The sequence below is a fragment of the Schistocerca serialis genome, chromosome 2 (assembly GCF_023864345.2).
Source record: "Schistocerca serialis cubense isolate TAMUIC-IGC-003099 chromosome 2, iqSchSeri2.2, whole genome shotgun sequence".
In the NCBI taxonomy this organism is placed as follows: Eukaryota; Metazoa; Arthropoda; class Insecta; order Orthoptera; family Acrididae; genus Schistocerca; species Schistocerca serialis.
The window spans coordinates 704,930,705-704,946,445 of record NC_064639.1 but is presented as its reverse complement, the minus strand read 5'-3'; the positions used below and the strand labels follow the sequence as shown (position 1 = coordinate 704,946,445).

Below are 15,741 nucleotides of genomic sequence, written 5' to 3'. Positions count from 1 at the left end.
TCCCCTGGATATGTCAGTCAGAGAGTGGACTGCCAACTTTGAACCAAAATACCATCCTGAAAGAAAGGATCACACTATAATGGAAATGTAACTCTGGAATCCCAATTCAATTACTTGTTAATATTATAATCTCCATGTAGTGTCACAGACCTTTTCAATGCAAAAAATTCTCCTAAACAAAATAGCCTCTTTTACCTCTGTCTCAAGGAGTACTGGATTACTGAATGTATAGTAAGTAGTATCTTTAGAAGCAAACTGAAAGCTGTAGAGAAATTTTCTGATTTGTAGAGTCTGTACTGAGCAGCTGTTGATCATTTGCTTCCATCTCTTCCCTATATGACAAGTATGTGCTAAACTGTGATAACTACTTAAACTGGTGCAATTCTTCCCCACTTTCAGGAGAGGGATCATGATTGTTTCCCTCAAGAATCAGCATATTGTCCTTCAGATTATATCCTGTTAAAAGCATGAGGTGGTAGTTCTTTAACTTAATATTCAAATGTAGCAACATGCTGCAGCACACTTCGTCTAGCCATTGTTGTATTGCGAGCCACAGATAGAGCATTCTCTAGCTCTTCCATACAAAAGTGCTAGTTCTAGTTTCTGGTGTTACTGGAGCTAATGTCCAATCATGTCCTCTCACCAAATTATCATATGCATTGCAATATGGCATCATGATTAGCGTGACATCTAATTTGTTCCAACTATTCCGCCACAGACAATGCTACAACTTCTGGTTGATTAGAGCACCACTGTATTGTACAGCCAGTGCAGTGCATGTATTTTTTCCCAGTATATGTATTATTTCCCACTGGTTTTTCTCATCACCTCCTATACCTCTGTTGATGGTGTCAAATGCTTAATAGAATGTAAAATATTTTGACATACCAGCTTTTTGCTCTCCTGATAATGTGCTGAATTTTTGCCAAGCAATGCCCAAGGTTGCGATATTGTTGGCAGATAGGTTACGTGGAACTTATGCATTGCTGCCCACCTGCACCAGATGACTAAATGGATTTCTTTGTTCAATCATAGGACTGGCTGTCTACTAAGTTTAATGAGTAACTTTGATATGGAGTCATCAGAAGCCATATGGATGATTATAGTGTGCCCTATAATGCATTGCATGTTGGAGTGTTGTATGAATACAGCCAGGTTTCTGTAAACTGTCCAGTTGCCTTTGTTTATCATTCATTTAGGTGACTTGGTGGCTGGTGATGATGTATCACCCAGATCAATTCAAATGGGAAAATGATGGCTAGAATGTAATTCATTTGTCACTTTCAAATAACAGTATCAGCAAGTTTAGGAGGGCAAAGTTACAAATCAATGGCTGTGAATGGTCCATTTACAGTGTCGATGTGTCATTTTCCCTGTACTGAGCAGACATACATCATTCAACAAGAGGAACCTCTCACCTAACAGACCCCTGGGACATTTGTATGTAGAAGGCCAGAGCATGTGATGCACAATGAAATCTCTTGCAAGGAAAAAAGGGATGGGTGAGTTCATGGATGAGGTCCTCAATGGTATCATTGCACGTGTTTGCTAAGTGGTAGGTGCATGTAACACATAGTATTGTAATGATATATTAACTACAACAGCTACTGGCTGAAGATATGTGATGGGGGTAACAAGTACAGAACAGCATTTGTCACAGTTGGTCCTCTCATCTGACTAAATTGAATTCCTTGTTACATCATAGGACTGACTGCCCTCCTGAGGTTGTCTGAAGGTTTGAAATGCATATTTTGTGCATGTAGTCACAAGAACCTATCCTGCGTTGACAGCTTTACTTCTTCCACATTTGTTCTTAAGCCAGTCACACTATACTGCAGTATAGGAGCCATTGATACAGAGGGTTTTCTTTTCCCTGTCCCTCAAGCTTGGTGACAAATGTTGAACAGTGAGTGGGGAACTAAGACAACCTGCCACTTCATCAGCATATATATCCAGTTTCACAGTTCCATTTCAGAGTAATCTTGATTGGTTGTGCCAGGTTTCTTTGGAAATTGATTGTTTTTGGGCATTACTTTGCTTTTTGTTGTCGTGATGCAGGAGTACCCAATTTGGTTATTGCAGTGGTACAGGATTGCAGAAGGAGACCCAATGATTGGCTATAGTATGCAGTGTTCGGGTAAAATTTTTATTGAGACTTTGAGATTCTTTGTTTCTTTGTTACAAGCTTAGATGCTAGCAGACTGCCCACACTCTCACAACTGAAAGTGATATGCTGACATGTTAAAATTCTCACATTGCTGAACAAGGGACACCTTCAGTGGTCTTTGTTCCCCCCTCCCCCCTCTTTGACCAATGGGGTAGTGTAAGAGGAGTTCCATGGTGCCTCAGGCATGGTCATGCAGAGGACTCTGAAAATACGTGACATGCTCTTGCTCGCCAGCACTTGCACTGCTAACTCTCTCCTCTCCCCCTCTCCCAAGCCATGAGTTACATCTAAGTCATAGGGACCACATCTCCACTTCCCTAAGCACGAATGTATACCACTTTTTGGGGAACAGACCTCTTCGGGTGTACATTTCTGGAAGTTAACCTTTTATTATTCTTTTGACGACCCGATGTCTACTTCCTCACTACTCACACCACCTTCTAGACATCTGGAGTCAGATACATGGGATCCATTCTCACCATCTAATCTGGAATAGTGGTCCTTTAGCAGCTGGTTACTGTTAGTATTGCTTTTTAGTAAAGGGCAGGCACTTTTGGTGCAGTCTGTAGCCACCTATGGCTCACGCTAGCCGCACTGCAAAGCACATGGACTTTGTCCACATCACACAGTGCATAGTGCCAGTGTTGCATGTCTGACACATATACATGGGTGTGCTATCCCACCAATGTGTGAGATGCCCTGGCTTGCTTTGCGGCCACTGCAGCATCCGGTTGTGATGAATTCTGGTTGGCCACTGTTCTGTCACCATCTGGGCCCCATTCATCTTGCTGCCGGTCATTGTCTGGTCAATGTCGATGCTGCGCTGCATTAAATGTCCCTGCTGCCTGTTCCTGCCATCACTGTGAGGGTCCCGCACTTGACACACATCATCCTCGCTTCACTGCCGCCAACCCAGGTGTCCTGCTTTTTGTGCTGTAGTAACACGCTGCTGCTGTTGCTGCAATCCCCAAGTGATGCTACCGATGTAAGTGTCATTAGCCATTGCTTTTGAATCCTGCCCTGATCTGCCAATGAATGTACATGCCATGTAGCAGCCAGAATGAGTAGAGACTCTTCACCCTGTATGGTTCTCTTTACTTCCTGTGCTATTTTGAGTCACTGTTGTTAACTGTTGGCCTCATTTGTTATAATTAGAGACCAGATTATATGTATCTGCATGTTGCATATGCATTTGCATATTTGGCTCCTTTTCACCAGTTATTTCATATTGTAACTAGGAATTAGTGACAATGCATATTTTCACTCTAAGTTTACAGTATTTTAAAAATTTAGTTGGGCAGTCACTAGCTCGATCTAGTTTCGATGTCTCACAGATTGATATGACCTAGAACTGTATGCAATTGTAAACCGAGAGGCAGTGAAATCATTACAGACGAGGAACATGAACAGGCAGAGTAAATGCTCCTGCGCCCCTGCCCCCAGTTAATCCCCTCCACTGTCATACCATACGCATCGGCAACAATTAAATTAAATTGCGCAAGCTTTTAGACACACGTCCATCGTTTCACTTTAGGTTTCTATTTACTTGTACACAATTGAACATGTTTACATGTAGTGTGGAACGTGTTGTGAGCCATGCCGCCCGAGAAAAGAAACGTCGTTTCATGGATAGCTGACCATCCTGGACCATTTACATAGAACGGAATTGTTTTATATTGTCGAGTTTGTGAGGAAAACATTTTGTGACAAAAAAGTTTCAAATAGACCAGCATGTCAAGACAAGTCTTCATATCGCAGGAATGCAGAAGAAAGGACCACAACAACAACTTCGGATAACAGCAAGTTGCAGTAGCAGATATTTGTCCAAAGATAACCAAAAAAGTCGGTTAACATGGATCTATGTGAAGCATTCATTGCAAGCAGTATCCCTCTTCACAAACTTACAAAAACCTATCCTCAAAAGCTTCCTGTGCAAATATTGCTTAAATCAAAATGCATATTTTCACTCTAAGTTTACAGTATTTTAAAAATTTTGTTGCATGAAAATTACATATGGACAATTTACATAAATGTTCTGAAGGAATACGAAGTGAACTCAAGGACAGCATTATCTGGATTTCAGCTGTAGAAACTACAGACACTTGTGGCCATTACATTGCAAATTTAATCACTAGTGCTGTAAAAGAAGAATCTTCTTCTTCCTATTTAGCAGCCTGCAAAGAACTTGAAAAAGTAAATTATTCTACGATCGCCAGATTTGTGAATGAGGGCATTACAAAAATATTTCCAGAACCTTCTGCAGATGAAAGGGTGTTTCTGTTTATTTCAGATGCTGCTCCCTTTATGATCAAGGCAGGAAAAGCCCTCCAAGTATTTTACCCCAATTTTATTCATGTGACTTGCTTTGCTCATGGAGTACATGGCCTTGCTGAAGAAGTATGTTCCACGTTTGTGAATTTAAATAAACTTATCTCACCCACAAAGAAAGTGTTTCTAAAGGCTCCTGCTGTCATCAAGACTTACAAAGAAAAACCACCAGATGTACCTTTACCTCCCAAACCAGTAGTAGCTCATTGGGGTATGTGGGTCGAAGCTGTGTTGTTCTACAATAAACATTTCGAGGCCATTAGAGGGTTAGTAAATGACTTCGATCATGCAGAGGCTTTGGCAATTTGCCAGTGAAAGGAAGTTTTTAATGATTCCAGTATTAAAAAGGACATCGCTGTGATTAGCACTCATTTTTCCCAAATACCTGTGACTATTAAAAAACTTGAAACTCTTAAGGTTTGGCACTGAATGAATCTATTCAGTTACTGAATAAAATTATTGTAGTGAACTCTTCATTGCCCAATGGATTCCCAAGAAAACTTAAAGAAAAGTTTGAAAACATTTTAAACAATAACCTAGGCTTTGAACCCTTGTTCCAAATTGATAGTTTTATTCATGGGACAGGTGAACTTTTACCAGAAACCATAAGTGTCAACATAGCATCCAAATTCAAATAATGCCCAGTTATCTCAGTTGATATAGAACAGTCCTTTTCTGCTTATAAAAATGTTTTGAGTGATTGAAGAGAATCTTACTACCGACCATTTGGATCACCACTTTATCATTTATGTTTACAATAGTAGAAAAAATGTAAAATAAATTGTAAATGATGCTTTGACCTAATAATATTAATTAAACGTTAATACTGTTAAAAAAATTCATGATTGTATGTTGCTTTTTAAATAAAATATTATGGAGTTTTTGAGTATGCCCTCTGTGCGCGTTATATCTCCAAGTTGGTCCTGTACATATCAACTGTTTCGCTGCGACTCACCTGCATCACATCCACTTGTTATCGACAATAACAGCAAAGACGGAACAATTCTTGAAACATGGTATGCATCCGCATTTTCAAAATTTTGAGAAAATAAACCCAGAAAAGCCCCTTCCTAACCTCTAACAGAAAGTATTCATAAAATGACATCAGCGTTCTAAGTGTACCGATTTTTCACATGGCTGACGCTCTTCCTCGTAGTTGATATGTACAGGTTCGGCTCAGATATAATGCACGCAGTGACTACCATGTTTTATTATTATTTGATCTTGGGTATTTCAACACTTTCCATGCCACGCATTTATTAAGCATTTTTCACGCATATTTTAAGGTTTTTATTATGCATATAATCCAGTCTCTAGTTATAACCATCCCTCCAACACAGTCTCAGGCCGACAGTATCTCTCACTGAGGACAAAGATGATGATGGAGCCTTGCAATGGAAACTTAATAACCTCCTGGTTAAAAAAAAATTAATTAGAAAAGCACAATGTTAATTTGCAAGGACAAGCAGCCACAATGAATTTAGATTTCAATGTTCAAGCAACCTTTGGTGAAGTTAGAGAAGGCAAAACTAGTTCAGCTACAACCTGCTTATCATTGCAAATAATTTTTCTGCAGTTAATTTTATTCCTTTCTCCTGGGAAGAACCCAAAGAGAAAAAGGAATCTTTTTGCAAAATGTTCATGCCGTGACTGGGGTGGGCTACCTGATACAAAACATATCCTTGATCTAGATATCACCCACAATGATGTACTCCTAGCAAAACCCGAAAAGCATGCGACTGATGTCTTCATTTGCAGCATTAATCCACAAACTGGAAGGGAAGTCAAAGTAGCCTCCCCCACATCACTCCATGAAACAGTCCACATGCTATTATTACAGGGAGAAGTTGTACACTTTGTTGCTGACCCAGCACGTAATAATGAACTGCAATGAGTGTTTGCTAATGAACCAGTTTGTGGTCAATGTAAGCACGCCAATCATATAGCTGGTACATGCTTGGCAATGTACTGTCCTAAGTGCTGAGAATTTGGGCATTTACGATTGCACTGCTCACAAAAATGAAACCGTTCATTCCATAGTCTAGGTCGTCATCGCTGTGGCTGAGGAAATGCACATTTTAATTAGAGAAATTGCAAGGAGCAGGCACTGTCACCCAACCTCACCACTGGTAAATTCAGTTAACACCATAAATTACTGAAGGTTGAAGGAAGTAGTAAATGTGATTGTGAAGGGAGAAATACAAGAAAAACTGACCCAAATTTTGTTGGATATGGGCACCCAGATAAGTCTAGTATTTCTTTCTCCTGATGACAAGCACCCCTAATGAGCTTGAGATGGAAGTAGAAAGGCAGAGAAGGCCTGGTTTGGACATCATACTGGGAAATGATTTCCTGCGCCGCAATTCATTATTTTGGCGGTGGCAGTACCTCACAGATGTGAGGAAATCTGGGAAAGGATGCCACTTCCCAAAATTCTGATTCACCGTGTATCTTGGTGTTGAAAATCACCACCCCTGCAACAATAACTGTTGGCACTGGAAGAGTTCTCTGGTTGGCAGTCAAAATGCAGGAGCGTCACCGCAAATGACATTCTCAACAGAATGCAAATACACTTGAGAAAAACCAGTGCAGAGTACAAATTGTGCGAGAATAAGCAAGAATCCCAGTGTATATAGACAATTTTGGAATCCATAATGCAATAACACCAAAAGGAACCATACTAGCTGGTAGGCAAGAAATAACCAAGAATGTAGAATCCATTACCAAAAGAGTGTTACAAAATGAGCAAAATCATTACAGGTCTAAGTTTTACATATTATCACATCACTTCTTACGCAGCAATTACAGAATAAGCTGTCTCATTTCACTGAATCAGAGCAACATTTATTATAACGAATTTCAGTGGAACATTCATGCTTATTTGAAGAAGGGCAGTACCTGTCAGCTAATGATCTTGAATATCATGAATGCCTTACCAGAAATGCAAGACAAATTGCCCAGAAACTTTACAGAATTCTGTACCACTTACAGTCTGTTGTCGAAGAAATAATTCAACAACAGCTTGATGCCAGAATTATTCAATCATCAGCTAGCAACTGGCAGAGTTCGACGGTGATTGTCCCAAAAAAATCTATTAAAGGTGAAAAGACCTATCACCTTTGTGTAGACATGAGAACTGTAAAGTAGATCACTGCCCCTGATACTTATCTCTTGCCATATATTCATGAAATGTCGTAAAAATTAGGAAATTGTGTTTTTTCACTATCCTTGATATGTGTTCAAGCTATCACCAGATCTGATAGACCCTCAGGACTGGTCTAAAACAGTTTTTATTGTGCCTTCTGACTCATGACTGCAGTAACAAGATGGCGCCCATACAGACAGTCAGCATTCCACTCTCATCAAAAATGGAAAAATCGAACAGTTCATTATGTAAAGACTGTGATAAAAGGAATCCTATGTGTTAAGTGTAATTACTGGTTACACGAAAAGTGCGCCAAAATAAACATACAATACACCAGTGATGATTTTTTTTATGGATATGTCTCAGTTGTTTACATTTCAAAACACTCAAAAGCACTGAAAACAAAAAGTGAAATTATCAAGATACTTAAAATGATGTTGAAGTGCTGAAAAGTGAAATCTCAATTTTAAAACATGACACTGATAAATTATTACGAGAAAAAGAGTTCCATGTGTCAGAAAGCTGTGAAACAAAAACAAAACAATACTGCATTAATCTGTGCGCACACATCAGCAGTAATCCGGTAAATGACAAAATGGTGACTGCAGGTAAAGAAAATAATAGACTAGCAACAGAGAAACAGTTCACTGTGTGTGAAAGCCAGAAAATGGAAACAAAACAATCCCATGGAAACTCACGTGCTTGTATAAGCTGTACTAACGATCAAAACTTTAGGTCTAGTATCAGTTAGCCATATGAGGTTAGGCCAGAGCCTTCGGCTTAAGAAATGCACTTACCAGATATCAAAGCTTTGCTGATTTATTGTTAAGAGGTTTGAGACACACTAACTGTTTGGTTCATTTAGACGATATTATAGTGTTCTATCAAACTATGGAAGAACAGGCTGAGTGAGCGAGAAATTTTATGGCACGATTTCAGAGTGCTCATCTAAAGTTGAAGCTGGAAAAATGCTCTTTTTCAGAGTAACAAGCCCAGTAATTGGGACATATTACTAGCTGCAATGGGGTACAACTGAACCCATGATTGATGAAAGTTGTGGATAATTTCCCTGCCCCAACCAATGTAAAAGTTACATTACTTCTAGCGGTTAAGCAATTATTGTCATTTTGTTAAGGATTATGCCATGTGACTAAGCCTCTTAGCAAATTATTAAAGAAAGACCAAGTTATTAAAGAAAGGAGTAATTTTTGAATGGGCTGCAGAATGTGAAATTGTCATTTAAAAAGTTAAAGAAGTTTTGACGACTTCACCTCTGTTGATATACGTTGACTTTAAAAAGCCATTTATACTTTCGTGCAACACCTCAGACTTCACCACCAGTGTTGTTTTGAGCAAAGAGCTCAAGGACAAAATAAAACCTATTGGTTATGCTTCTCACCAGCTCAAAAATGCTAAAATCAATTACAGCACCACAGAAAAAGAATTGTTGACCTTATGTTTGGTGCCAACTACTTTAAATGCTACCTGTACGGCAGGAAATTTACTGTTGTAAATGACCATGCTGTCTTGTGGCTGTTGAATTTAAAAGACCCTATTAGCCAGCCAACCCACTAGGCTTTAAAACTAGTACAATACGGCATAAGCATGGAAAACTGCACCAGAATGCAGACGCCCTCAGCAGAAAGGTTACACACTGAAAGCAGAATTATAAGATGCCTAGGAAGAAGACTACAATTGTCAACGGTGTCCACAATACCTGATTTTGTGTTTGAAGATGGTATATGGTACTGCAAAACTCCTCTGGGACATCAATTGATGGTACCAAAATCACTCCAGAACAGAGAGTCGCCCAACATCATGATAAACACAAAAGTTTGCCATAGCGACAGATGTACTATGAATGTTATGTGTGGTGGCTTGGCAGGCTCCGTGATGTGGTCAGTATATCAGGGGGCGTCTGTATTGCACTCAGCCGTGACAGCCAATGTAGTCACATATTCTTTCGCAAACCTTACAAGAAGCATCCAGACCATTTAAAACTATAACTCTAGATGTAATGGGACCCCTTTTACCAAATCTACCAGGAAAATAAGTACATTCTATCAATAATTGCTTACTTTTCCAGATATCCAATACTAGTTGCCCATTGCTCTTATGATGGCAGAAACCGTGGCTAAAACATTTGTTACTCACCTGATACCACCATTTTGCAGCCTTGACACTGTTCTAACCCATCAGGGAACAAATTTTATTCCTCATTGTTTGTACAAATGTGTTAAATGTTTAAAATTAAATAGTGGAAAACTACCCACTTCCACCCTAAAGTGAATGGCCACGTTGCATCAGTTCACAAAAGCATTAAATAGACGTTATCCTATGATGCCACTTTAACACATTTCCATTGGGACAGATACATTCCTTTCACACTATCTGCTAATAACAGCAGAATTCACAAGTCTACAGGTAGTCTATGGCCATATCATGAGCTTCTCATTCATAACAGACAAGCTACCACCAAGTAGATAGGCACAATTTAAAAAAAAAAAAAAAAAAAAACCACCACCACAAACACACACACAAAATTTCAAGCTTTCGCAACCCACGGTTGCTTCATCAGGAAAGAGGGAAGGAGAGGGAAAGACTAAAGGATATGGGTTTCAAGGGAGAGGGTGCGCGCGACTGTATACCTGCCCATTTTTTCCCCCCTAATGTAAGTCTTTCCACTCCTGGGATTGGAATGACTCCTTACCCTCTCCCTTAAAACCCACATCCTTTCGTCTTTCCCTCTCCTTCCCTCTTTCCTGATGAAGCAACCGTGGGTTGCGAAAGCTTGAAATTTTGTGTGTGTGTGTTTGTGTGTTTTTTTTATTGTCTATCTACCAGTGCTTTCCTGTTTGGTAAGTCACAGAATCATTGTTTTTAATATATATATGTGTGTGTGTGTGTGTGTGTGTGTGTGTGTGTGTGTGTGTGTGTGTGTGTGTGTGTGTGTGTGTGTGTGTGCGCGCGCGAGCACGCGAGAGAGAGAGAGAGAGAGAGAGAGAGAGAGAGAGAGAGAGAGAGAGAGAGAGAGTGTATACCTGTCCTTTTGTCCCCCTAAGGTAAGTCTTTCCGCTCCCGGGATTGGAATGACTCCTTACCCTCTCCCTTAAAACCCACATCCTTTCATCTTTCCCTCTCCTTCCCTCTTTCCTGATGAAGCAACCGTTTGTTGTGAAAGCTTGAACTTTGTGTGTATGTTTGTGTGTCTATCGACCTGCCAGCATTTTCGTTTGGTAAGTCACATCATCTTTGTTTTTAGATATATTTTCCCCACGTGGAATGTTTCCCTATATAGCCTCACTGCGATGGAGCACTTCCTTTCGCGCCGATCGCCTGCGACCCTACCTAAAACCTCTTTCCTCATTATCTTAGCCAGCTTCATCCTGACCCACAACTTCTTCACTTTTGAAGGCCAGACATACCAACAATTAAAGGTAACAGCCACGGGTACCAGGATGGCCCTCTCGTACGCCAACCTATTCATGGGTCGCTTCAAGGAAGCCTTCTTGGTTACCCAGGCCTGCCAACCCAAAGTTTGGTACAGATTTATTGATGACATCTTCATGATCTGGACTCACAGTGAAGAAGAACTCCAGAATTTCTTCTCTAACCTCAACTCCTTTGGTTCCATCAGATTCACCTGGTCCTACTCCAAACCCCATGCCACTTTCCTTGACATTGACCTCCATCTGTCCAATGGCCAGCTTCACACGTCTGTCCACATCAAACCCACCAACAAGCAACAGTACCCGACATTTCTTTTTCTGGTTCATTACTTCGCCAGAAAAAGAAATGTCGGGTACGGCCTTTCTGCCATACATTCCCAGGGTGACGGACAGAATCGGCCATATATTGCGCAAACATGGCGTAAAGACGATTTTCAAACCGATAAGGAAGATCAAAGTGTGTCTTAGATTGGCGAAGGAGAAAAGAGACCCACTTGCAATGTCGGGAATATACTGCATACCATGCACATGCGGAAAAGTTTGTGTCGGAATGACTGGACGATCCATTAACACCAGGATCAAAGAGCATAAGCGACATTGCAGGTTGGGGCAGGTGGAGAAATCGGCCGTGGCAGAGCACGCACTGAATGAGACCGACCACGTAATAAAATTCGCCGACACGGAAGTTCTGGCTGTAGAGAACCACTATCACACGCGCTTGTTCAGAGAAGCTGTAGAAATACAAAAACACGCGAACAGTTTGAACAAGAAAGAGGAAAGCCTTAAGGTAAACGGATCCTGGCTTCCCGTACTGCAGCGAATGACCGTCACAGGTAGCAAGAGGAGAACCGCACCGGAAATGACCACAGAGAAGCCCTCAGACGTTGGCGCGCCAGGTACATATAGTCTGCGCCCGCAAGCTCGGCTCCAGTTCACCACCGGCAATGGAGGGTGAAGCTTTGACAATGCCAGTCACTCGTGCTGACGAAACGTCAGAAAAATCATTACATGAACGTCGGCCGAAGAACCCGAGACAGAAGCCAATAGGCAGTTTGTCACTGTTGAATGCCATCTATGTTGAACTAATTGTCATACCTAACCAGGCTATTACCAATATCACACACTGTTTACAAGCACATTATACTGATGATTAATATGTGAAGTACAATCTAGGGACCTGACTACTGGAGCCTGAATAGTGTGCTGCCAGAGGCTGCAAAAACAGTACACTGATGAGAGGTGCCTCTTTGCACAGAGTCAAGTGAGATAAGGTACTATTTGAGACTGCAGCTTGAGCACTAAGTGGGTGTCTACACTTGGTGATGGAGTGCACTATTCCATGCTTCCGCCAGTTGAAGATGCTTTGGAGGGGCTGCCATAGAATACACAAGCAGACCTCTCCAAAAATGTCAGTACCAGTAAAGATATAGAAGAGACTAGTCTATTCTGGAAGGTCTAGATTAAAAGTTCTTGTTATATGGTTGTTAACTGCAATTGTCTAAGTTTATCTATGGAAATAGATTGTTTAAAGCAAAGTCACTGTCAAAAATAATTTAAGTAGCTGAAGATAGCAGGAACCCCATTTCCATTTTGGGGAATAAACCTTTTCTGGGGTCAGTTTTTGGCAGTTAACATTTTGTTTTCCGTTTAACCACCCTGATTTAGATGTCCACTCCCTCACCATTCATGGCACCTTGTACAGCATGTTTGAGTACTGTAGGTGGTAACAGTTATGCAGACAGGAAGAGGTTGCACAGGGCAGATTAGCATGGAGAATTGTTTCAAAGCAGTCTAAGGACTGAAGACCACAACAATAATCGACATAAATTATAGCATCATGTCTGTTGTATTTCTAAATCCTATAACTACATTATGAGCAAGATTATCCAAATGGCACCAATAGAAAATACTGACTAAATGACAAGTAGGACAGAAATATATTACCTTCATCCATCTTGAAACATAGCCCAAATTAAGTTCGCCACAAATATGATCTTCTGTTTCAATGTCTGGTCTTAATTGCAACTGATTTGAATCACAAGATGAAGACACACAACAGTTATGTGAGCATCCAGGTTGTTGCTGAAAATAAAGAGTGGAATGTTCAGTGATAAATTGCTAACGATACAAAGAAGAAATGGTAATTGTTAGATATAGAGAATTATGTCACCACACTCTAATCACTGCTTACTTGTAGCCGACTTGAATGCTAAATCAAGAATAGGTATAACAAACAGATATAAAATTAGTAAACACAAGAAACTGAGGCAGTTAAAAGCAAAAAGGTGTAGTGAGACAAGACCACAATTCTCAGAAAATGAGCTTCAAAGTTTGTATCAAATTGAAAATTCCATGTTCATTTGTTATACTGTCTAATGTAACCATCATATGCAGTGGTTATTAATGAAGCTACACATACAATATCTGTGAATTAAATTCAGAATACTGTGCTCAGTTACTTTATCATTAATCTAGTTAGCACTTAACACCCCTCTGCCTCCAAGGATGTTATTTCCTCAAGACTCTCATCAATATCAGGTTGGGAAAGACTCAAAAGAATGTAATACAATATTTTGTTCATCCCATTTTCGTTTATTACATTAATCCAAACACATAACTTTTATGGATTACACATATAATGGAGTGGATATGGCAAATGCATAAACAATTTTACATACAAAAACATAAGGAAAAGATAGACTGATACTCCCACAAAGATGATACATTGAGTCGTGGACAGGCAGAATGAAAAGATGGTTACACATTTAGCTTATGGCTGCTGGAGATGGTCATCTTGTGGGCATGAGGTGTACTTGTATGTGTGAATGAATGTGAGCAAGTGTTTTTTCTTTATTGAAGAAGGCTTTGGTCGAAAGCTACATGTGTAATTGTCATTTTGTAGTGTTTGTCTGCAACTCAAAGTGTCATCTTTACGGTGAAAAGCAATCTATTTTTTCTTTATATTGTTGATATCCCAACTTGGAGTTTCCATTGTTCAATGTTACATACACAAATTTCCAAGCAATCTCTTAGCACTACACATACTCTGATTTGTTTCTATTAAGGGGAAATGCCTATTCTGAGTAACACACATCCTCAGATGGCGGCACCACCACCACCACCACCACCACCACATTGTATGCTTGGCCCTCAACTTGTTTGTGATCTGTTATATGGTTTGGGAACAGATGTTTTTGATATGTGCTTCAGATTCGTATAGAATCGATGGTAAATTGGAGGTACAAATGGAAGATTCTGATATTTCCCTGTTATGGCAGATGGTGAACATCACTATCCTAGCTTTCATTGTCTTAAGTCAATAGAATCAAAAATCTTATCATCTTTGAGGGTAGTCTTATAAAACATTGCACACAGAAGTGGCCTGAAATCACGAACTTGTGGTCAGTAGTCTTCAGCAAGGCGTACTTTATTATATATATCCAAAACTTAATGATGGTTTCTTTGTTCTTGCTCTGATGCCTGCATTGTCACTAAAGGCAATGAGGGTCATTACAGTCTGAGGAAGTTGATGTACATGCCTCAGAAAACCATCACTATCGGCATTTTCACTGCCTGTCTACATTTCAATGCATCAAATTACCTGATTACAACAGCTTACCAGTTATTTGGAACCAAAGACACTTATTGGCACTTGCATCTCTTTGTATCCAAAGAGAAAACACTCCTTGTTAATTAGGTGTTCAGATAATCATTAAAAAGCTGTTCAAATCACCTGACACACATACATCCCTTTGCCACCAAGCAGATTGGTTCTTCCATTACAATACTGTGCACATATGTCTAAATATTTGGTTTTGTCACTTACATCCCTATGCTTCTAACTGCCTCAATTTCAGTACAATGATGTATTTGAAACAATATTACAATATAATGAATATTCCAGAACGGAAATAAGGTATAGAATCAAGAACAAACACATGCTCATCTGCAGACACATGAGAAGTGTTGCACAGCCACACCTGAAATACAAAGAAAAATTACTTAATCTTCTCTTTTACTCAGTACAAACACAGCAACCGAAACATTAACATCAACAACTGGATCATCATTGCCACAGAGGTAGAGAGAGAGAGAGAGAGAGAGAGAGAGAGAGAGAGAGAGAGAGAGAGTGTGTGTGTGTGTGTGTGTGTGTGTGTGTGGGCGCGCGGGCGCGCGCGAGAGAGAGAGAGAGAGAGAGAGAGAGAGAGAGAGAGAGAGAGAGAGATCTTCCAAACATTTGCAGCTGAACATTTTCTTGTCCAAACATCGAAATCTAAGTTATAAATTGTAATCTATAAGAATTCCCAACTGATCAAGAGACTTCAGGTATGTGGACACAGTAAAACATAATAACATCAAGGTTCATTTGAAGAACTATATAGTAATTTTAAATTTATTATATTATCAGTACAAAGCATTAACTGTAATCTATATAATGTTGAATGATCAAACAAATACTTTACAAGCAGAGAAGTTACTAGCTGTTTTTCCACACATACTTCCCAGATGTTGTTCCACTATCAACAAATGCTTCATATTTATCCATATTAATGGAAAACACATTTCCAGGTTTTCTAGACGAATTGCCACCCTGACAACATATTTAACACACTGGAAAAATTCTGTCTACGTTAAATTAAACTAAGAACGTG

General features: G+C 39.8%; 1 protein-coding gene across 5 annotated transcripts in view; it reads right to left on the bottom strand.

Moving 5' to 3' along the window:
• LOC126457855 (uncharacterized) overlaps positions 1-15,741 on the bottom strand; it is a 311,923-nt gene that overhangs the window by 119,583 nt on the left and 176,599 nt on the right. For all 5 annotated transcript variants that reach the window (XM_050094498.1, XM_050094501.1, XM_050094500.1 and 2 more), the window contains one exon: positions 13,034-13,171. In XM_050094498.1, coding sequence (XP_049950455.1) covers positions 13,034-13,171 — 138 coding nt within the window. The remainder of the gene's footprint in view (positions 1-13,033; positions 13,172-15,741) is intronic.